The 23183-nt window shown below is 44.2% G+C and overlaps 1 protein-coding gene across 1 annotated transcript in view; it reads left to right on the plus strand.

Moving 5' to 3' along the window:
* Window positions 1–1473: 1473 nt before the first annotated feature.
* PELO (pelota mRNA surveillance and ribosome rescue factor) overlaps window positions 1474–23183 on the plus strand; it is a 103583-nt gene continuing 81873 nt past the window's right edge. The window contains exons 1-7 of the mRNA XM_029606766.1: window positions 1474–1748; window positions 13270–13362; window positions 13693–13843; window positions 13956–14046; window positions 20259–20422; window positions 21776–21836; window positions 21925–22086. Of these exons, the coding sequence (XP_029462626.1) occupies window positions 1708–1748; window positions 13270–13362; window positions 13693–13843; window positions 13956–14046; window positions 20259–20422; window positions 21776–21836; window positions 21925–22086 (763 nt within the window). The 5' untranslated portion in view covers window positions 1474–1707. The remainder of the gene's footprint in view (window positions 1749–13269; window positions 13363–13692; window positions 13844–13955; window positions 14047–20258; window positions 20423–21775; window positions 21837–21924; window positions 22087–23183) is intronic.

The raw sequence follows: 23183 nt of genomic DNA on the forward strand, positions 1-23183 counted from the left end.
AAAGTGCACTGCAATAGTCCAAAATAGATAAAACAAATACATGCAGAATAGTTGTAAAATCATCGTTGTCAAGCGTATATTTTAGTTAGGGACAAGGTGTGTCTGGGGAGGCTAGCATGGGGCACTGAATGCCATGTTTAAGGACAGGCCTGATGTTCCCCCAGCTACTGAGGAGGCAATGTCAAATGACAAGGCGACCAGAGGGGTGTTGTGCCACAGCTACTGTTGCATAGCTCAGCTTTCCCCTTGCAGAAGTATTCTGCTCTAGACCCTCTCCTCCACGGCAGCCTGCTTGGAAGAGAAAGTGAGTGAGTGTGCCTCAAGCACCCAGAGAACAGCCGCTTAGCTCCCTAATCCAGACCCTCTCCTAACCTCTCCTGTATTGTAGGGAAAAGAGTTAAAGGGGTGATACTGCAACAGTCATTGTAGTACAAAGAACAGATACAAGAAAGAACATGAATTAGCACAGGTTTGAAAGGTGTGAGCAGTAGAGTGTGTGTTGCCCTGGCCATCTCACATCCCCCCCCCCCCATTCCTCTTCCTTTTTGCTACAACTTAAAAATCCCGAGTTCAATAGAGATTCCGCAACCAAAGAGTGTTCAAAACCATCCGTACCCAAAGGTGAGAGAAGAGAAACAAGAGCAGGAAGAGACAAAGAGTCCGGGGGGTGGACGTGGGAAGCACATCAATTCCCTGCCCCAGTTGCCTCCTGATCGCCACAGCTGCCCCACAGGCTGTTCAGGCGGTGCCCCTAGGTGGGCCTGCGCTGCAAAATGGAAGTAGTACAAACGTGATGAAAGGGCCAGGAGGAGAAACGCCCCCCCAAAAAAATACCCTGGCCGCTGCAGTAGTGGCCCCGGAGGCAGTCCCTTTATGTGACAGGGAAGAAAAAAAAAGGCTGTGCCCCAGGCAAGGGAAAAATGCTGCCTCTCCCTCTTATTCTTCTCTGTCCCCGGAGAGGGAAGGGCAGTGAATTCCGCAACCCTCTCCGCTCCCTTCTTCTCAGACCCGGAACCCGTAGGGAAATCCGACCTCTGCAGTTGCTGGGATGGAGTCAGGCTGGAAATTTTCCTGCTCCCGGTCAGCTACTGAGAAAGATGACCAGGACAGGAGAAGCCCGGGACAACTCCAGAGGGTCCCAGAGAAAAACCCCTCTCTCCGAAGAACTGGGGCCTCCTCAGTCTCCTGTTCCCAGGCAGCCTAGGGCGCAAACGTGACAGCAAAAAGCTCCATGCTCTCAAAAGCCAAGAGTACGATGGAAATATCATCAGAGAAACTCTCCCTCCACGCTCTGCAGCAACAGCCGCCCAAGTGTTCCTCTCACTCTGATTGGCTGCTGCCGATGAGGTCATCACTCTACGACTGCATGCATCTTTTTTTTCTTCCGTGTCTTGCCGCAAAAGTCACCTTCTACCCCGCCCTGCTTTTCCTGATTGGCTATTGATGAGGTCATCATTCTACGACGTACTATCACTCAGCTACCTCGTTGCCCAGCCCCAGCTAGAACAAAATATTTATTCCGCACAACGGGGAAAAAATAGCCCAGATGGCCGTGAAATAGCCTAATCTGGCATCACTAGTTATTGCATTGCTAGCAACAAAGATGAGGACGGCGTAAACTCCTCCTCTTCCTTAGGCGTAAGGGTGCGTGCTAGGACGTTCGTCTCGATTAAGACGTGGAAGAGCGTGTAAGGTGGTGGCGGAAAAATGAAGTTGTTGAGTAGAGATATTGAAAAAGATAATACGGGGTGAGTGTCATGTTGCTGTAGGGAAATTTTGATTCAGTCTTCGGAGTTACTGGAAACTTGTATTTGTATTGCATTGTGGGGCTTGTGGTCTCTGTTCTGACGTCAAGCCTATACATCGGAATTCTCTGTAACGGGATTAAAAAGACAGGCCTAAAATAAAGACTACCTTGGAATTGATGTCACTTTTCATTGTTGAAGTTTTGGGAGCAGTAATAATTTACCTTCTCCTCTTCACCCACTCTATAACTGGGAAGCAGGGAAAGGAAACCCTGTTGGGGGGACCCACATACACAGGACTTCAGTAGACTGAAGGGAATTAAGGCAGTTCCTATACCTGGCCTATGGCTGCACATCCTCTAATTGTTTCCCTTTTGGTGCATTCTGGGTCCTCTTGTCCGAATATTTTTATTTAAAGAGCAGTCCCAGAATGCACTGGCAATGGTTTTCAACCAGAGATAAGCTTGTCAGAAGGGTACGCAGCCAGTTCACTGCTGCTGTACGACAAATAGGAGTTTGAAGTTTAAGAGGCCATCAACTGCTTTTTCCACAGGAAAAGCCAACCTCATTGCTCTTGGTAATCCAAAGTCACGGCCAATATGCACTCCTTCCTACATTCTAGATTGCCTGAGGAGTAGAGAGTAAAGCAGAGTTATAAGGACAATGAAAATGCTGTGCATTCTGTCTCCATGGTTGCTGTCTTCTCTTTCTGACTTCCCATTGCATGGGCTTCCTGATTAGAAATGAAGCCTACCTAAGGAAGGGAAACTGTCACACTCGTAACCAGGACAAGCTCTTTCGAGCTGGTGTCAGACCCTTCCCTGGACAGGCTGCTCCCTGCTGAATGACTGAGGAGGAGATCCTGGTGGGCAGCCCCATGCTGAGGTGCCCTAAGACGTTCTGAGCACTTTCTAGAAGGGCAATCAGTAGGAGCCCATCAAGCAGAATGGTCGTCAGCAGCATATTACCAGAGAAGAAGAAGATCTTGTGTCTTCCCACTGGACTGCTGTCTATGCCGGGACGGAAAGAAGTATCAGCATTTACTGGCCACTGATTGGGCCCATCACTAACAGTTGCCAGTGAAAGGATCAATCCCCATTCAGAACTCCTGCTGTGATCTAGTAGTTAAATCTGTCTGTTCTTTAGTGCATCTCTCTGCTTATTAGCTATTACCCTGCAGTTTGCATGGAGATGTGCTTATCTTAGCATGGTTTAACTCCTTTCTTACTACATTTTTTTTCCAGTGCTAAAACTGTTCTTACATACCAGGGTAGAGTTAGTACTGAAAATTCTGCACTCAAACAGGAGTTAAAAAGCCACACAGTGTGCTTATTAAATTGGTCACAGAGTCAGGGGGAATGCAAGGGGTCAATGGAAGAAGAAGCAGCAAACTGGTAGGATGGGGAAGAGTGAGAAATGGGAGGGAGGCAAAACATTGATAAAGAAGGGAAAGATAGCTAGAGAAGAAAGATGGATAGAAGTAAGAAAGATGAGACAGGTGAAAGAGAAATGAAGAAGGAAGGAAACAAGCATAGAAGAAAAAAAGAACACATTTTACGTTCAGTTTGGATATTGGAATATGACTTCATGTGGTACTAAATTACATTCTGTGTGCAATTTGTATTATTTTGAATTGTGTTATATTGACAAATAGTGCAGGTGTATTCCACTAGTTCTATTTTCTGCATGCTGTATGTATGTCTAAAATACATCATATGCTATTTTTGGTTTGTATTTGATGTGGGAAGGTGGGTAGAGCAGTATTCAGTTGTAATGGGCCACTCGCTCCTCTGGCCATCTCTTTAGTGAACAATGTAAACTTCTGTTTTCTAGTACTCCCTTTCCGCCTTCCTCTATTCTTCCGTTGAACTTGTGGCTTTAAGGGGCAACAAATAAGTTATAGGTGATACCATTTTATTGGACTTAACTTGGTACATCTGTGATGAGTATTAAGTTCAATAAAAAGGTGTCACCTACAACATTTTTGACCCTTAATTCCATGTATCCAAGTGGACTAACATGGCAACCACAATTTGCTCGCTGGAGCTTGAAACTGGTGCCAATTTGTTTGGATAAGCCAATAAAGCACCACAAGAAACGTACTCTTTAACAGTATGGGCTCTCCATGGTACTAAAAACAATTCCTTCTAGACTCTGTATGAATTTAGCAGCATCAAGGTCTGGTGTGCGCGTGCTTGATACTTGGCAGTTAAATGCTGACTGAAAAACAGGCCCAAATTTCACACTGAAATGTAAATACACTATTTGCTGTGAAATGGGGGTGGGGGAAGTACACAAGATATCTCAAATTCTTGAAAAGAGGTTCAATAATCATGAAAGCTGACATGCTCCTTCCAAAATTATACATACACTAGTACTATACCTGGCTTTCTCGACTTGCCAGCCTTCCATTCTATATCTAAACATAGAAATAATGGCAGAAAAAGACCAAATGATCCACCCAGTCTGCCCAGCAAGCTTATGCCAGTATCTGCCTCACTGTGCAGTTTATCCCCATGCTTATCAGTTTACCAGACCCCATGAAAGTCAGGACCCTTGGATGCTGTTTGAATCCAATTTCCCCTAACCCTTGCTGTGGAAGCAGAGAGCAGTGTTAGAGCTGCACCAAAAGTATCAGGCTTAGTGACTGAGGGTAGAAAAAGCTGCATCAGCAAGTTACCCCCCATGTTTATTTGTTCCCCAAACCATAAAAGGTGGGGCCCCCACTGGCTGCTGTCTGAATCCAGTTCCCCTTTTCCCATTGTCTAGCTTCCCTTATATTTCCCTGCTCTTGTTCTCATTCCCCCATCTGCCAGCCCACTATCATTCTTATTTGTTCTTAGCTCTTCCCATCTCTTGTGCCCCTTCTATCTCCCCCCCAATCTTGCTCTCTATCCCATGTATACTGGGGAGCAGCAGCAAAGCAAACACCAGCCCAGGAGTAACAGGGCTCAGGAGAGGCAGCTAGCTCCTTTTTCTCTTACCTCTGTGCAGGCTTCATTTCTAATCAGAAAGCCCATGTAATGGGAAGTCAGGAAGGGACAGGAAACGCAGCACTTTTCACTATGCCTTCCAGTGCCAGCTGCCTCTGTTTTAATTCCTGCTTCTCATTTACTTCTTCCCTGCTACTGTGAGTCTGGGCTGTGCCACAGATGATCTGGAAGGTAGGAAGGAGTCGGTGCCATAGCTACGGGTGGGCACCGACTTTTCATTCAGGCCCACCCCATTTTTTTTTGCGGAGTGCCAGGGTCCAATAGGAAGCAGTTTGACACCCAGTGAAAGTTTAAAAAAAAAAAAAAAAAAGCATGGGAACACGACCGGGCTGCGGGTCAGGAATTAATTGGTTTAGTGCAGCTGCCATCGTCAAGGTTGGCAGCTGGATCAGTGGCAGGGGAGAAGACTCTTGCAGCACACCAGTGGGCTGCCCAAGAGGAATCAGTGGTCAAAACAGCAAAGCATATGGGTAGGATCTGACCTAGGACTCAGGAATGACAGCATTTGGTCAGGTGTGGCGTGGCGCTCTGACCTGCAGCACACTGTAGTGGTCAGGACGCAGGGTCTGGCTAAAGAGAAGCTGAGGGATGGCACATTTGGGGAGAGGCTGCTCTCAGGGCCTTTCTGTAATCCTGTGCTGGGACTCTGTGCAGCTCCTTAAGTAGCCAGCACTGCGCCTCTCTTGTGCAGTTGTATTTTTTGTTTGAATCATGGGGGGCTCTGTAGATGCAGAGTACTGCACGGTTCAAACAAAATATTGAATCACATGGGAAGGCTGAGGGGAGGTGCCAGCTGCTAGAGGAGCTGTAGTGTTGCGAGTTCAGAGCCTTGACACAGGATTACAAAAGGAAGATGTGAGAAGGGATACCAGGCGTAAGCTGTGGGAGATAGGGGGATAAATACAGACCATGGAAAAATGGGGTCTCTGGGGTTGGGGAAAGGAGGATGGACATGGGCATTTAGAGATTTGGGGGAAGGAGGACTGGAATAGTCAGAGGAATTTGGGTAGGGGGAGAAGTGGAGCCTCCAGAGGATGATGGGGATGAGGAAGGGAAGTGGGTATTGGGTGGGTGAAAGGGGATCTGGATTAAGTGTGGATTGGAGGAAGAGTGGCTGGGGAGTCAGGTTGGAAAGAGAGGAAGCAAAGTCTTGGAGACTGAATAGGGATTGGGGAAATGGTGATTTGGCAATCTTATGGGGGATGAGTTGGAGGTTTGAGATTGGTGAAAGAGAAGGGCTTAAGGGAAAAGAAGGAATTAGATGTGCTGTGAATGATGGGGAGGAGTGTATGAACCTGTGAAGAATGGGAGAGACAGAAATGGAGCTGGGAGGGAGGTCAGAGGGGTAATGGGAATCTGGGAAGAGGATAAGAGACAGAAGAAAATGACTGTAGGCCGAGGAGAGGATTACTAAGAAGGAAAGAGCTGGGAGTTAGTGAGGGGATGAGAGGCAAAGGAATGTAGATGAGGACTGGAGAAGGGGTGAATACCAAAGGTGGAATTAGGGGACTGGGAATGGGTGAAAGGCGGGAGATAGGCTGGGGAAGGAGTGAGAGACGGGAGAATGAAAAGGCTGGGTAGGTTGTGAGAGTGGCGAGAAGGCCTAGGAAAAGGGGAGAGAATGATGGAAAGCTGGATAGGTGAGAGGTGAAAAGGAGGAGAAATCTAGCTCTGAATGTATAGAAAGGCAGAGAAGAGAAAAGATGAAAGGGAAATATCAATATGTGAAAAAGATGTAGGGGAGGAACTGAAGAAACCAGAATAGAAAAAAATGGAAGAGAGACCCTGGGAAAAGAGACAGAGATGGGGACCAGCAGACAACAAAGGTAGACAAAAGCAATTTATTTTTAATTTAGTGATAGGAAAATGTCGGTTTTGGGAATGTGCATCTCTGATATCTTTATATTTTGTATAGTAGAGGAGGAAATTAATTTCTGTTTCTATTTTTCCTGTGTTGCACTGCCAGTTAAAATTTTGTGAATGTATTTTTCTTTTTGCATGCAAATAAGGTGAGGGATTCTGCTAGCATGTAGTTCCTATGTAGGGATCTGTTTTCCTAATAGGAGGTACGGTATATTGTAACATAGCAATGACAGCCCAGCAAGCTTCTTAAGGTAGAAACTGCTGCTCCATGCAGGTTACCACCATGTTTCTGTTAAGGGTAATAATAACTGCCACTTTGTGCAGTTATTCCCAAGCCTTATGATAATCCATAAAATTACTGCTAGCAACATTTTTTACTGTGTGATGAGCCATCTTGAAAATTCAGACAGTGCTGCTTGATGTGGCCATAGAAGCGGTCCTGTGTTGTTTTTTTTTCCCCTTGTGTCTGCGTGTCACAGAAACATAGAAATGACGGCAGAAAAGCACCAAATGGTCCATCCAGTCTGCCTAGCAAGCTTATGGTAGTATCTGCTGCGCAATGATTATCAGTTTCCCAGATCGTAAAAGCCAGCGCTCTCGTTGGTTGCTGTTTGAATCCAAGTCCCCATTAACCCCATGGTTGTTAGTTTCACAGACAGTAAAAGTCAGGGCCCTTGTTGATTCCTGTTTGAATTCAGTTCCTTGTTACCCCTTGCCCTTGAATCTGAGAGTAATATTTGAGTTGCATCAAAGTATTAGGCTTGTTGGTAAAAGGTAGTAACATCTGCATCAGCAAGTTACCCCCATGCTTATTTGTTTCCTCAGAATATAAAAGTCGTAGCCCTCATTGGTTGCTGTTCAAATCCAATTCCCCCTTTTCCCCTGCCATTGAAGCAGAGAGCCATGATGGAGTTGCACAAACAGTATGAAGGCTTATTGGTTAAGGGTAGTAACCGCCGCACCAGAAAGTTACCCCATGCATTCTTTTCTTCATTTCCATCCTCTAGCCTTTAGGGATCCACAGTGTTTATCCCATGCCCCTTTGAAATTCTTTCACTGTTTTCATCTTCACCACCTCCTCTGGAAGGGCATTCCAGGCATCCACCACCCTCTCCTTAAAGAAATATTTCCTGACATTGGTTCTGAGTCATCCTCTCTGGAGGTTCATTTCATGACCCCTAGTTCTACTGATTTCTTTCCAGTGACAAAGGTTTGTCAAATGTGATCATTAAAACCTTTCAGGTATTTGAAGGTCTGTATAATATATCTCCCCTGCACCTTCTCTCTTCCAGGGTATACATATTCAGATCCTCCAGCTCTCTTCATAGATAGTCTCATAGACCCCACACCATTTTGGTCACACTTTTCTGGACCGCCTCCATCCTGTCTTTGTTCCTTTTGAGATATAAACTCCAGAACTGATCACAGTATTCCTGTGAGGCCTCACCAAGGACCTGCACAAAGGATTTATCACCTCCTTTTTCTTACTGGTTATTCCTCTCTCTATGCAGCCCAGCATTCTTCTGGCTTTACCTATCGCCTTGACACATTGCTTTGCCATCTTCAGATCTCCAGACACTATCATCCCAAGATCCCTCTCTTGGTCTGTGCACATCAGTCTTTCACCTCCCATCACATACAGCTCTTTTGGATTACCAAACCCCAGATACATGACTCTGCACTTCTTGGCATTGAATCCCAGCTGCCAAATCTTCAACCACTCTTCCAGATTTTTTAAAATCTCTTTTCATTCTCTCTACTCCTTCAGGTGTGTCCACTCTACTGCAGATCTTAGTATCATCCCCAAATAAACTTTACCTGCTATCCCTTCCACAATGTCATTCACAAAGATACTGAACAGAACCGGTCCCAAAACTGAACTCTGTAGCACTCTGCTTAACACAGCTCTCTCTTCAGAGTAGGTTTCATTTACCATTTCACTCTGTCAACCAGTTTGCAATCCAGATGCTCACTCCCAAGCTTCTCATTTTATTCACAAGCCTCCTGTGCGGGACAGTATCAAAAGCTTTGCTGAAATCCAAGTAGATCGCATCAAGTTCTCTTCCTCGATCCAAATCTCTAGCCACCCAATCAAAAAAAAATCAATCAGATTTGACTGTCAGGACCTTCCCCTGGTGAATCCATGCTGCCTCAGGTCTAGCAATCCCACTGGATTGTAGATAGTTCATTATCCGTTCCTTCAGCAGAGTCTTCATTAATTTTCCTACCACCTAGTTTCTGGCTTCCTTTCCGCTACCACTCTTCACCAGTCCCACATCAACATGCCCATTTCCAGGGATCTATTGAACAGGTCACACAGTGGACCCGCCAGCACATCTCTGAGCTCTCTCAGTATCCTGGGGTGTACCTCATCGGGCCCCATGGCCCTGTCCACTTTGTTTGCCTAGCTCCTCCCAGACATTCTCTTCTGTAAACGGTTTTTGTCTACTCCATCCCCATCATCGGTCTTGTTAACCAGGAACAGTTCTTCACTAGAGTCATCTTTAATGAATGCCAAACTGAAGTATTTGTTTGCCATTTCTTTGCTACTCTCTACATGTTGCTCCTTGTCACATTTCAATTTTCCTATACCACTTCTGACCCCCCCCCCCCCTTCTTTCACTGATATATCTGAAAAAATGTTTTGTCTCCTTGCTTTACTTCTTTGGCCATTCTTTCTTCCGCTTAAACTTTTGCTTTCCTTATTTCTTTCTTCATCTCCCTCAGTTTTATCAGATATTCGTCTGTGTTCCTTTTTTTGGGATCCTTTATACTTCTTGAACACTGTTCTTTTTGCCTTTATTTTTTCAGCCACCTTCTTAGAGAATCAGATCAGTTTCTTTTTCCTCTTACTCTTGTCTACTTGTCTAACATATAGATTTGTTGCCTTTGTAATAGCTCCTTTTAACTTGGCCCACTGTTGTTCCATCTCGCCCATTTTCTCCCAGTCTTCCAGTTCTTCCTCCAGGTATGTCCCCATTTTGAGAGTCTTGTATTTTTGAAATTCAAAACTTGGGTCTTCATGTGTCTTCTCTATATCTTATTTGCAAAATCAAACCATACTGTCTGATGACCACTGGTACTCAGGTGAGCTCCTACCCGAACATTAGAAACATTGTCACCATTAGTAAGCATCAGATCAAGTATCACAGCCTCTCTCGTGGGTTCCATTACCATTTGTTTGAGCAGAGCCCCTTGAAGTGCATCCACTATCTCTCTACTTCTTGTAGATTCTGCAGAAGGGATACTCCAGTCTACATCAGCAGGTTAAAATCTTTAACGAGTAACACTTTGCCCTTCTTTCCCACCTTTTGGATGTCTCTAGTAAGTTCTCCGTCCAGTTCTTCTGTTTGAGTTGGTGGCCTGTGGATCACACCAGTAAAAATGGAAGCACAATGCCTCTTCTCCATCCCACGCTCCTTGCAGTTCAGTTGCTTGGATATTGTTTTTTTTTACATAAAGAGCTACTCCTTTCCCTTTTCTGTCCTCTCTGTCCTTTCTTAGCAAGTTATAGCCTGATGGCCACATCCCAATCATGAGAATCAGTGAACCGGGTCTCTGTAACAGCAACAATGTCCAAGTCTGCCTCCACCATTAGGGCCTGCTAGTCTGGGATTTTGTTGCCCAGACTATGAGCATTTGTAGTCATAGCCTTCCAGCTGCTCTTCATATTCACATTTTCTGCTTTTTTGAACTGATTGATATTGTTACTTATTCTTCCCTCTTCCTGTTTTGCTTTGGGGTGACATTCCAAATATACTACCCATTTCCTGCCAACCCTGGACCCTACTCTAAATGCCTGATAATGTATGATCTGATTTTTTCACTTAGCATTCTCTTTCCTGCCATTGATGAATGTAGGCCATCTGTACCATATAAAAGTCAGTGCCTGTGATGGTTGACATCTGAATCCACTTCCCCTCCCCTCCCTGCCATCGAAGCAATGTGTTCTAGGACCTTTTGCAATATTTGCAGTGCTACCTTTTCATAAGTAATTTTCATTTCCTTGGTTTATAGTTCCCTTTATAGCAAACAGAGTCAAACAAGGTGATCCCTGCATGGAGTTCTGATTGTTATGGTATAGGGATTTGTGTTGAGAGCTGGCAGTGCAGGCAGTTTGTGTTCTTGTTACTGAAGCAACTCCAGAATTTGAATATTCTTTTAAAGTTTATGTTTAAAAGCATCATGTTCAATTGTATGGCTCTGGGAGAACTTGGTGGCATGTTCAGTTAAGAGAGAGGCAGGAAGAGATATTTTTGGGGCTAAGATGGGATTGTGATGACTTGAGACGGAGTCTAAAAGACTATTGGGGACAGTATGGGAGATCAGAGAGAGAGTGACTGCTGGGAATAGGGGCTGGGGGCTGAAAGTAGAGAGACATAGACTGTTGGGGATAAGGGGGTTGAGAGAGAGAAGCAGCAGAGGACGGGGTGGGACATGGACTATGAGTCTCTTTACCATGCCTTACCCTGTCCCCATTAGTTTCTCCAAATGCCTTCTCCCCACCACTGTGTGTCTCTCTTGCTCTCATTGTGGTAGGAAGAGCATTGAGACAGCTGGAGGGTAGGGGATTGCTGATAAAAGTGAGGTTACCATCTCACACCTATATGCATAATGCCCCACCTATGTTAACCTTAGGCCCTACCAAAACATCAGTTTGGGCTATGCCACTGGAAGGAATGCAAATCAGTGCTGGTAATGGATCCTGGCTCTCACACAGCAGCAGTGAACTGGCTGGGTACCCTCTGACAAGCTTCCAAGAACCGGTAGGGATGGTATTCATATCTCTACTTGACAACCACTGAATTATAATACTACCACCTTGTGGCCACTGCTGGAGTGAACTTGCATAGATGGATGCTATGAGGCACTATTCAAAGCCATTGTCTAAAATGTGGTAGTTCTGAGGGTACTTATTTTCATTGTATATGAGGTTGTGTGCATCTTATGCATCTATGGGAAGGTGTATTTCGGTTTATTACCCAAAGGGCAGGAATATTGGTAACTTTGGACCCTTCCTTATGTTTATTGGACAAATTTGACTCACAAGATTTACAGGATCATAATTTTTTTTGCTTTATGTGGGGGAGTCCTGCTTGATTGTTTAAAAAAAAAAAAGTATACTGTTGCAGTGGATCAATGGTGACTCTCCAACTCTGACAATATGGCAGATGCAAACTTATAATTTCATGATTTTAGAGATGGCCATGTGTAAAAGCATATTACAGTGACACCAGCAATTTTTGAAGATTTGGACCCTGTTTCTTGACTCTCTGCCTACTAAAATGTGTAGTTTGGTGGTTAATTTTTTGAGGATCTGATCTGTTTTACTGTGCTTTCTGGGGTGGGATTTTGCTGGGTAAAGGGACCTTGTGAAATTGTTTCAATAGCAGGTTATGCATGATAAGGATGTACTTATTTGATATGTTATTTCCTGCAAAGTTGTTGTGATGTTGAATTTTCAATAAAAAAAAAAAAAAGAAGGTTAAATAAAATTATTCTCTCTGTATATTACTTTGACAACATTGATGGGCAGACTGGATGGGCCATTAGGTCTTTTTCTGCCATCATGTATCTAGATTTCATGTACAGATTTTGTCATGACAATAACGTTTCTTGAAACTAAATCTGAGAAAAGAACCAATAGGAAAGGGAGGAGGAAATGGACCAATGAAGTCCCGCCCCCCCTCTCTCTTAACCACCTTCCCCCTGCTGTTGCTTTTCCCATATCATGACGATGACAGTAGAGGCACCAGCAGGTAAGAGTGGTGCTCTCTTATGCCTCCTGCTCGCAACAGGGAGGATGGGATGGGTGGAGGATCATATCATGACTGAACCCTGCAGCCAGTTGCAGGGGGCGGAGCTAATGTGAGGTTGTAGGGCACTGGGTGATTACCCCAGTTCCCTTCCTCCTAAGGATGGCACTGCATCTGAATACCAGCACCATTCTTTCTTAAAGAACAAGAAAAGTACTGTGTATGTACGTGTATTAGAATCAATAACTTTCTCTCACTCTCTTTATATATACATATATATATATATAAGTATAAAATTGCCACATGCTTGTGTTTGCAAGCACTGTCCAACAGTTAAATAGTTATTTTGATGTTCATGTCATAGAAGGCACCATTGACTGCATGTCTATTATGTTATGAAGTGACCGATTTCTTTTAAGCCGTTCATGCAGGCAAAGATTTATGCACATAAATTGACTGAAAAATTTCCTACCTAAATGTGGCTAAAAGCTGTCATGGTACTCCACAATTTGTGCACTTGTAGTTGCATTTAGATGTAACTGGAGGGCATGTTTAGATGAGGTGAAGAAAGTTAATGCATGCAGGCTGCATTTTCACATCTATATGTGGTGTTTTCCATGAAAAAAGTACCTCCACAAAATACGGTTCAAATGTCCCTGTGACAAGTTTTAAATTGAACATATATTTACTTTAGTTTTGAAAATATATGCAAAGGACAGTGTCACAATATGGACAGCTTGAAAATAGCATTCTAAATGTTTATAGCTATTCTAGGGTAAAATGGGTTAGGATGGGGTTTCTTTAATTACAAAAAAAAAGAGCTCCTCCGTGTACTCTGATTCTAAATTTTCCCTTCTGTCTCTCTCCTTCCTTCCCTTGTTTATTTTTCTTCTGGTGGACGCTGAATCTAAGCCAAGTGACGCTGGTCCCAGAAGAGCCAGAGGACATGTGGCATACCTACAATCTGCTGCAGATTGGAGACAGCCTTCGAGCCTCCACTATCAGGTGAGCGAGAGGGAGGGAAGCAACAACCTTCCACTGGCAAGAAAGACAGTTTCTGAGAGCCTCCATGTATGAGAGAGCGAGGGAGGCGGAGGAACAGCTTGGAAACATTCAGCATTTGGTGTGAGAGAAAGGAAGCCTTCCCTGTTGGGTGAGAGGTGGAATATAGGGAGGGAGATGGACTAGAAAGAAATAGAGGGGCAAGGAGAGAGGGCCAGACTGTGAATAAAATGGGGATGGGTGTCTCATGCAGACTGCCATAAACCGCGAAGGAAGCTGAATTTTGCTGGACGCGCTTATCCCTATAACTGACATGTGGTGTCTTCGTGACAGGAAAGTGCAGATGGAATCCTCCACAGGCAGCGTGGGCAGCAGCCGCATCCGTACCACTCTCACCATCTGCGTAGAGACTATTGACTTTGACTCCCAGGCTTGCCAGCTGCGGGTGAAAGGCACCAATATCCAGGAGAACGACTATGTCAAGGTATCAAGGAGAAGGGCGTTGAAGCCCATTTAGTAACCCCTTATTGCCCTAGCTCTCTTCTTCCTGGAAATGGGAGCTGCAGCACTGTCATCCAGCTTTTGTCTTCTTGTAGATGGGAGCATACCACACTATTGAGCTGGAACCGAATCGTAAGTTCACCCTGGCCAAGAAGCAGTGGGACAGTGTGGTGCTGGAGAGAATAGGTGAGTACCTGCTAACCCCTTAGCCAGTCTGCAGCTTATCTTGAACTTCCATAGTGCTGCATTACACTGGAGACACAGGCCAAATGTAGCATTTTCTAATAACAATCTTTGCTGAATTGTAAGAAAAATACTCTGGGCACTTTAGCACATCTCCAAAAATATATTACCAAAGAAGCAAAGGCTGAGTCTTTGGGAATAATTTCCAGCATAGATTTGTAGGAGGGGTGGGGGTGGAGTTGGTGGGATTGTGTAGGGTGAATAGGAGAAGTGTGTATTGTGAGACGTATGTATGTGTTTGAGAGGCTAGCGGATTATGTGCATGGAGGGGGTCTATGGAGGGTTATGGGGTATTTTGGGGGGATGTGGTTGTGATGGGGTGAATGATAACTTGTGGGGGAGGGGGTTGTTTGCCTGGGGCTGTGTGGAGGTATGAATGTGTGTTTGTGCATGGGAGGTATAAGTGAGTAATTGGGGGGGGGGGGAGATGGATGCATGTGTTTGAATGGGTTTATGTGTGGGGGGTAATGTGTAGTAGGAATGTGCATGCAAGGGAGATTGTGAGGATGTGGGTGTCTTATGGGTATGGCTGTCTATAGGAGGGTGGTTGGAGCAGATGTATGTAGCGGTGTGGATTGAGAAGCTGCATCAGTTATTTTCCTTATCTCTGTGGTGGTGGTGTTCGGGTATACAAGTGTGTTTTTGTAGGGGTGTTTGTGACTTTGGCAGTGTGAGAACTGTGGCGTTGAAGGTGCTTTTTGATGCCATCATTCACCACCTGCTGCAGTTATGTATTTTCTGTATTGGACAGCCTGTGGTGATCTGGAAGGGTGGGTCTTTGAAGTGGAGCACTAGTCACTATCCTGCAGCTTCTAACAGTTTCCAACAGAAGGCAGTGGAGATTTTTTCTGAAGGCTTGATATTCTAAAAAATACTCATCCAGAGTTTCTGGTTTTCAAACTAAGAGATTCACATTTTCTTCTTGCATGCCAAATTTGCTGAATTTCTGTTTCTGTTCTGGAGAGTCATTGTCCTAACACAAACATGGATACCTTTTTATATAATTCTTTCTATTCCATATGTTGGAAAGCATAAAGAAGATATATCCGCTCACGAGTACATTTTCTGAGGGCTAAAATACAGACAAAAATGTGAAAGGTTAAATACTTATAGTACTTCCATTCACCACTGTATTTTCCCATGGCATGTTGCTTCATAAAAACATGCTTCCTAGCTCACCTCTTTGACTCAGCAATGTTGCACTAACCATAGCAACTCAATACAAAAAGGGTAATAGCAACAAAATGAGTTATATCAAGAAATGAAAATAAGTAAAGGACATGGAAGATGTAGATCTTACTGAACAATGCAGAGTCACAGATTTAAGTCCCATATGAATATAATATTAAATTGTTATTTAAATATTCTACTGCATGTGTGATTTACTGAGGTATTATAATATCAAAAATTTAAAAAAGTGATATAGGCAATTGATGGATTTCATAAAAAGGAGGAATACACAGATTGGCCCTGATAGTGTAGAGCAGTGGTTCTCAACCTTTTTTCGGCCAGGACACACCTGACAGATGGTTCTCACATGCGTGACACACTGAACATGTGACACTCTGCATCCACGGGAACTCCCCTTGACCTCCAACAATGGATGCAGAGCAGAACTAGGGCATTACCAGGGGCGGATTGTGGGAAAATAGTGGCCCATGGGATTTTTCTCTATACTGGCCCATAGGTACCCAATTACACATACAATTTGATGAGTCACCAAATACAGAATAAAGGGACCATAAAATATGCACAGACAAACTGAACTGGAAATCACAACAAGTTAGACTGAATGTAATGCAGCAATGGAAAAACAGAAAATACCATCATGCCACATAAAACATCAAACAATAAAATCAAGAACTATAAAACATCACAATAGGAAAACCATACTAAAAATATATATTTCAAAACTGCTGATGAATAGAACCTCCAGTACTCAGGGAAATTTTCAAAAATTTGTATATAACACCAATAAAATATTTCAAAAAGAGCAGACATCAAATAATATTCAATAATTAAAACTAATAAGGATTTTAAAAAGCCCCTGCTGTCCCCTTCTGTGGGAGCTCTTGATTTCCTGTCACCCTGATATTGTCGAGGATTAGGAGGTTATCCTCTCTCTCTCACACATACTCACATGTCCATTCTCTCTCACACATACACTGTCACATACATACACATTCATGTTCTTATATCCACCATAAACTCTCGCTCTCACCGACACTGACACACTCTCAGGCTCTAAGACACTCTCTCCCCCTCCACATACAAACTCTTACTCCCTTGGATTTTCTCATACACACTCATGCTCTCACACTCACTGGCTCCCTCACATACACCCAAACACACACACCCAGGCAAGCTCCCAGTCATTCTCACACACACACACACACACACACACACACACACACACACACACACACTACCCCCAGGCAGGCTCCCATTCACTTTCACACCACTCCCTCCTGATCCCCCAGGCATGCAAACATTCATTCTCTCACCCAGACCCCCAGGCAGGCACCCATGCATTCACACACATACACCACTAGGCAGAGTCCCATTCATACACATGCACACACTAAAGGCAGACCCCCCTCTCTTTTGCCAGCAACCTCGGAACCTCACTCATTCCTCTGCTCCCACTGTCACTGCTGCAGCATGGCTATTGGGGAGGTGCTGATTGCTGCTACTGACACTGAAGCCCATTCTGCTGCCGCCTCTGTGCAGGCCCCGTGGGCTTCCACTTTCTCCTGCTGATCTCGTACATTGTGAGATCCGCATAGAGAAAGTGCTATTCTTGCACATTCCCAAAGATTACATGTGCCAATCGCTAAAAAGTAATTTTTTTTTTTAACCTTTGCTGTCTGATCTTAGTTTTCTAATTTGTTGGTCACAGGCTTTTTTTTTCCACCTTCCCTTTCTTATTTTGTTTGCCAATTCCTTTTATATTGTCTTTTTTTTCTGTTTCTTTTCTCTCCATTTCTTCCCTCAAACACACAGTCAAGCTCTCATTCTCACATGCATTTCTCTCTCTCACACACACACAGGCTCTCACTGTCACATGCTCTCTCTCATACAATCATTCATACACAGTCTCTCACTGGCACAAGCTGTCTGACCCTCACACACACAGGCTCTCTCTCACTCCCACATGCTATCTTGCTCAAGCACAGGCTCTCACTGTCACAGGCTGTCTCTCATACAATCATTCATACACACAGTCTCTCTCTTGTACACGCTGTCTGACTCTCTCACACACCCAGGCTCTCACTTCCACATGCTGTCTTGCTCAAGCACAGGCTCTCATTGTCACATGCTCTCTCTCATACAATCATTCATACATACAGTCTTCCCCTGTGAACCGTATAGCTGCCCATAAGCAAATGTGCAATTTTCTTGGGGAGATGTAACCACTCCATTTCTTCCCTTTATTTCCTATAAGTATTTGGCAACACATCACCCTTTTAAGATGCTTAGCTGATATACTTTCTGGTTTATTAATCTTCTCAAAATAGAACCAACTAATATATTTTATAAGCCGATGAATTCTATGTCCCATCAGTACATTCAGCTGACCTCTAGCCTGACATAATGCCTAGTACACCTGGATATTCCCTGTACTTTTATGATTATACTCTAGCACTGCAATTTCCTTTTCTAGTTCTCCTATGGCTGCATCTCTATTTGTTTTTTTTCGAAAGGCTGTTGTAGATATGTCCCCTAAGCACCATCTTATCTGTCTCCCACACTATGTGTACATTCATCCCATCTATATCTTATGAATTAAGAATTCTCACCACTGCTTTTCAGTTCCCTTACAGATTTCCTGATCCTGCAATAAAGATTCATTTAAGGACTGCCTGCTTCTTTTAGCTGAGTGAGGGCCACATAGAAAATATATCAGTGTCATACCATGATCAGAGATTGTGATAGGGTTTCTCTCACACCATTCCACTCTCCAGACATATTCTCTACCCATCCACCAAATTTCAGTGTGAGAATATGATCAATGGGCAAAGGCATAGAAGGTCTAATCCTTCATCCCCAGATTCAATTTCCTCCATACATCTACCATCCCCAGTTTACTCATTTTATCCTGCACAAATTTTATCAAGCCCCATTCTTTCACAAAATAAAATGTACCTTCCCCCTTCAGCGCTATCTCCCCCTCCCCCCCCAATTCTTCTCCTCTCATATACCTACCCCAAATAACATTCAGCAGGCTCGCTAGCACCTCCAGCCTCCTTCCCCTCCCCCTCAATAATTGATATCACAACTGAGCAAGTGAGACAAAGCTATCGAGAGAGAGAGAAGAGGAAAAAAAAAGGTCCAGTTTTTTCACATCTTCATTTCTGGTTCCAGAATCGGGTAGATCAGTCTTTACAGATCGAGTGGATTTTTCAGTGCTCAGATTAAATGTTAGCCTCCTCTTCGGTGCAGTTACTGCCTTGCTCATAGGCAAATTTTGATTAGCAGCTAATTCTCGAAGGCAAAGCTGGCCAGTCTCCTCCTTCTCCGGGGAAACAGCCACTCACATCCTACTTGGCAGTGCCCAGTGGTGGACTTTTACCCCCCCCCCCCCGCTATCGGTGCTGAAGCCACAACTTTCCAAGGGATTTCTCCTGAATATGTGGTGAGCCATGATGTGAATCAGATCAAGAATCAAATGATTTGCCATTTTGTTATGGTGCAGCAAACAGTAGCTCAGCTGTCTCCGGGGAATCAAATTGCCTCCACGTATTTCTAACCAGAAACATGTAAACGCACTGGATAAAGTAGTTTAAATTTCGGTTGCTTTTAAAACAGTCTCTTCTTTATTGCACCAAAAGCTGCCCCCCTTTTTTTGTGTCTCAGCACTATAATCTGGGAAAATCACCACTTCTTGACCTTTTATAGTCAAAAGATCCAGCATTACGTTCCTTACTCAGTGCCCTTTCTTTGTCCTAAACTTACGGAATTTTACTATAAAGACACAAGGTTAATCTCGCGCCTTGCATACTCGTGCAAGGACACAGTATGCATGGTCAAGTACCAACTTGAAACGAGCACTAGCAGTCACCAACATCTCTCGCAGCAGCGTTCCCAGGAAAACCACTAGGTCTCTTTTTTCCATTTTCTCCGGAACCCTGATAAGTCGGATGTTAGATTTTCTCGATCAGTTTTTTATATTGGTCATTCGCCCATTAACACCCCATCACCTGCTTGTGCAGAGAGGGATTGAATTTGCTGCTGTCAATATCCAGTGCACAATGTCTGATGCCTGCTCCTGCAATTCATCGACCTGAGGGCTCAAAGAATCGAACCGCTCTCCCAGTTTCATGAAAATAGTGCGCACTGCAGAAGTCCCTTGCTAAATTCAGGTCTCGTATCTTTAATTTCAGGTAACGCCAGCAGCGTCTGATCTCAACGCTCTTCCTCTGCTGGTACCTCTCCTTGGTATCCCTCGATCAGTGGGTTTCCCATGCCCAATCTCAGACACTCCCGATTCCTTGCAAGTCGGTTATCTGCTGCTCACTAGTATTATGAGTCCTTCTGGAGCCCATGATCAAAATAGGTAAAACAGTCGTATTGCTCACTTAACATTTTCAAAAAACAAAACAAAACACAGAAAAGAGAGAGGAGTCCAAGCCAGATAGTTGGATGGAGCTTAGCAAAAGACGTCCGCCACCATCAGTGCTCCCCCCTCCCTCCGAAAGGTAATATTTTTAGTGACAATCACTTCAGTGAGAAGAGTGAATAAATTACAAGCTTCAGTCTCTTATTCACCCTATCTGTAGTTTTTTTCACAACAGGATGGTTCATTCTCACCTGAAATTTCTACCAAAAGTTGTTTGTGTTTCACATTAATCAAGCCATTGTCTTTCCCACATTTTTTCCAAAGCTAGCTGCACATAGGACTTAGAAGGCCCTTCATTCACTGGACTGTAAGATGGCCATAGCTTAGTACCTGCGGAGAACTTAACTGCTTACCTCGTTCATAAGCCAGGGTATGTTGGGAATGATCTCAATCTCTCAACTTTGCTGTTAATGCCCCTTTTTAGTACTTGCATTATGTCAGAGAGTTGCCTTCTGGAGTTCATAGGGTGCAATTTGTATAGCTAACATTTTCAAGGTATGCTTGGAAATTCTTTTATGCTGTCTCATGTCTCCAGATCAGGCTTGCGATCCGGCGTGGAATGCTGATGTGGCCGCTGTAGTGATGCAGGAAGGTCTGGCTAATATTTGCCTGGTCACTCCAAGTATGACCCTGCTGCGAGCCAAGGTCGAGACAACCATTCCCAGGAAGAGGAGGGGGAATTGCAGCCAGCATGACAAGGTGAGAAAGAAATAGAGAGGAGAGGGTGAGAGAGAGATACATACAGAGAGAGAGAGAGCTGAAATTGATGTCTTCTGTATTAAATTCTTAAAGGTAACTTTATGTTTAATATGTGTATTAAATGTAATTCAAATACAAAAAGCTTGGCATACAATTGTTTCTGTAGCACATCCAGATAAGAGAGAGTTACAATCATTGCAAGTAATTGATTTTTTTAAAATGCCCAGTAGCTTTCCCCCCAACCCTCTCCCACTCCATCCCCCCCCTCCCATCCCAAGACAATAAGGATAATAAACTATTATCCACAGAACAATAACAAATCAAACAAAACCAAATATACATTTAGTACCTGTCTCATCTGAATGAAACCCCTGTGCCCATATCTCTTGTAGACCAGTGCCTACTCCTCTCACTCACTCTCAGCTGTGTTGATGGTACAGGCAAAACCAGGAGGCAGATAGCATGCAATATAAAGCTCAAAGGATCCAGTAGTTCCATGTGTATATGTCACACCAGAAGGACTCGCGTCACCTCAAGGGCCTTGGGAGAGAGGTTTTATAAATAGGGATCCCATATTTCAATAAATTTACATTTTACTTTTAAAGGAACAAGTTGTGTTCAAATTTTCTAACAGCATTAGGCCATGTAATCTAATTCTCCAATCCCAAAAAGAAGGGGAGCTCCACTCACACCACGTATGCAGTATGGTTTTCTTCCCAAGCAAACATGCCTTCCTGACAAAAAGATTTACCCCATTCCCTTTAATTTAAAAAAATGTACTGATATCAAAAAGAACCCCCCTCTGCCTTGGGAACCACTGTTTGTCCCACCAAAGTTGTAAGATAAGCATGGTCTTTTTTTTTTAAAAATGATGTACCCACAGAGGCATTCACGGAGCGAGAAGTGCAGTAGAAATTCTTGACCAGGTCATATTTGTCCCCAGTACAGCTAGGCAGGGCAGGTTTCCTGGAGTCGGAGCTTTGTCTTAAATGCAGAACATTAGAGGTACGCTTGGGTATTCTTTTTGGTCGAGGAAGGAACAGCTTAGTGGTTAGAGCAGCAGGCAAAAAACTAAAGAAGTATGGAGTTGGATCTTGCTTCTCTCACAGATACTCCTTGTGACCTTGGGCCAATCTACTTGACTCTTCATTGCCTCAGATATAACGTGGATTTGTAAGTCCTCTTGGACAAGGAAATAATTACGGTACCTAATCTGTAATTGTACATAAACTCAGATTTGGAAAGGCAAACAATCTAAAAATGCAAATCCAAATGGAAACTGATGAAAATTGTGGATGCAAACCTTCTGATACAGTAATGCTGTCAGTCAGTGACACCCGTCCTTTCTTACAGGCTTTGGAGAGGTTTTATGAGCAAGTCATGCAGGGGATCCTGAGGCACATTAGCTTTGATGGTAAGATGTAGCACTGATTTATTTGATTTTTCTTTCCTTTTGGCTTTCCCCCCTCTCATCTGTTTAATTTGTCTTCACATTCCCTCAGTGGTCAAGTGCGTGCTGATAGCCAGTCCAGGGTTTGTCAGAGAACAGTTCTGTGACTACATGTTCCAGCAGGCCGTGAAAATGGATAACAAGCTGCTTCTGGAAAATCGTTCCAAATTTGTTCAAGTCCATTCCTCCTCTGGGCACAAGTACTCGTTAAAAGGTACCTCGTGTCCTTTTAAACTTCTGTGGGTATGCGTGTTCTTTAAAAGTTCTATTAGCTGGCAGTGTTAACAGGGAAAATGTTTCTGGTATTGTATTACCACAGTAAAGTGGGCCAAAGCTTATAGTTTGTGTTGTAATATCAGACAGGAAGCAGTACAGCAGTCTTGCCCTGTTGGCACCCTCTTTTGTGAAGACTTAAACAGAGAGTCACAAGCAGGAGCTAGGAGTTGGATCTGGTGAAAATAATGGTTGTGGAGGAGGAGCAGCCGGATTTGAGAGCAGTTAAACCTCGCTGGTGAAGGTGGGAGAGAGAGGCAGATGGGAATGGTTGAGGAAGGGGGAGACAGGCTGGGGATGGACACTATTAGGGCTATTTGGGGAGGAATAGAGATGTGGGAGAGAGGTAGAAGGCCACATGGGGAGGAGTAAGGAGGGAAAAAGCAAAGGGTTACAGGGGGAGGATAGAAGACATCTTGCAGAGGGAGCAGAGCAGTGAAGAACTGTAAAGAGAGAAATAGGAGGGAAGAATGGTGGAAGGCTATACAGGGAAGGAAGAAGGAGGTCAGAGATATTGGAGATAGAGGCCTATAGGGGGAGGAGGGAAAGGCTGAGAGCTGCAGAGGAAAACGAATTTGGAAAGTGAATGAAGGCTGCAGGGAGCGGGATGGAGGAGAAGCATAGTACTCCAGACAGAAAGATAAGGCAGAAGGCTCCAGAAGGAGTTGGGGAGGGAAGAGACAGACAAAGGACTGTAGAGTCGGAATGGGGAAGGGAAGATATGCTTAAGGCTACAAGGGAAGAGGTGAGAAGTTAATAAAGCTGAGGGCTATATAGGAGGGTCGAGGGAAGGTGAGGGATGGGGTGGGAGACTCAGGGATACTGGGGGATGAATGAGGGAAATGAGAATCTGAGGGCTGCAGGAGAAGTTGAGAAGGGAGCAAGATAACCTGATAGTAGCCGTGTTAGGAGAGAGAGGGGTTAATGGGGGGGGGGGGGAGAGAGGCTGAACGATTCAGGGGGAGGGATTGAGAAGAAAAGATGGAAGAGGGCTGCAGGAGGAAAGATGAGGGAGAGAGAGAACCTGAGGGCTGCAGG

This window comes from Rhinatrema bivittatum, chromosome 6 (genome assembly GCF_901001135.1).
Source record: "Rhinatrema bivittatum chromosome 6, aRhiBiv1.1, whole genome shotgun sequence".
In the NCBI taxonomy this organism is placed as follows: Eukaryota; Metazoa; Chordata; class Amphibia; order Gymnophiona; family Rhinatrematidae; genus Rhinatrema; species Rhinatrema bivittatum.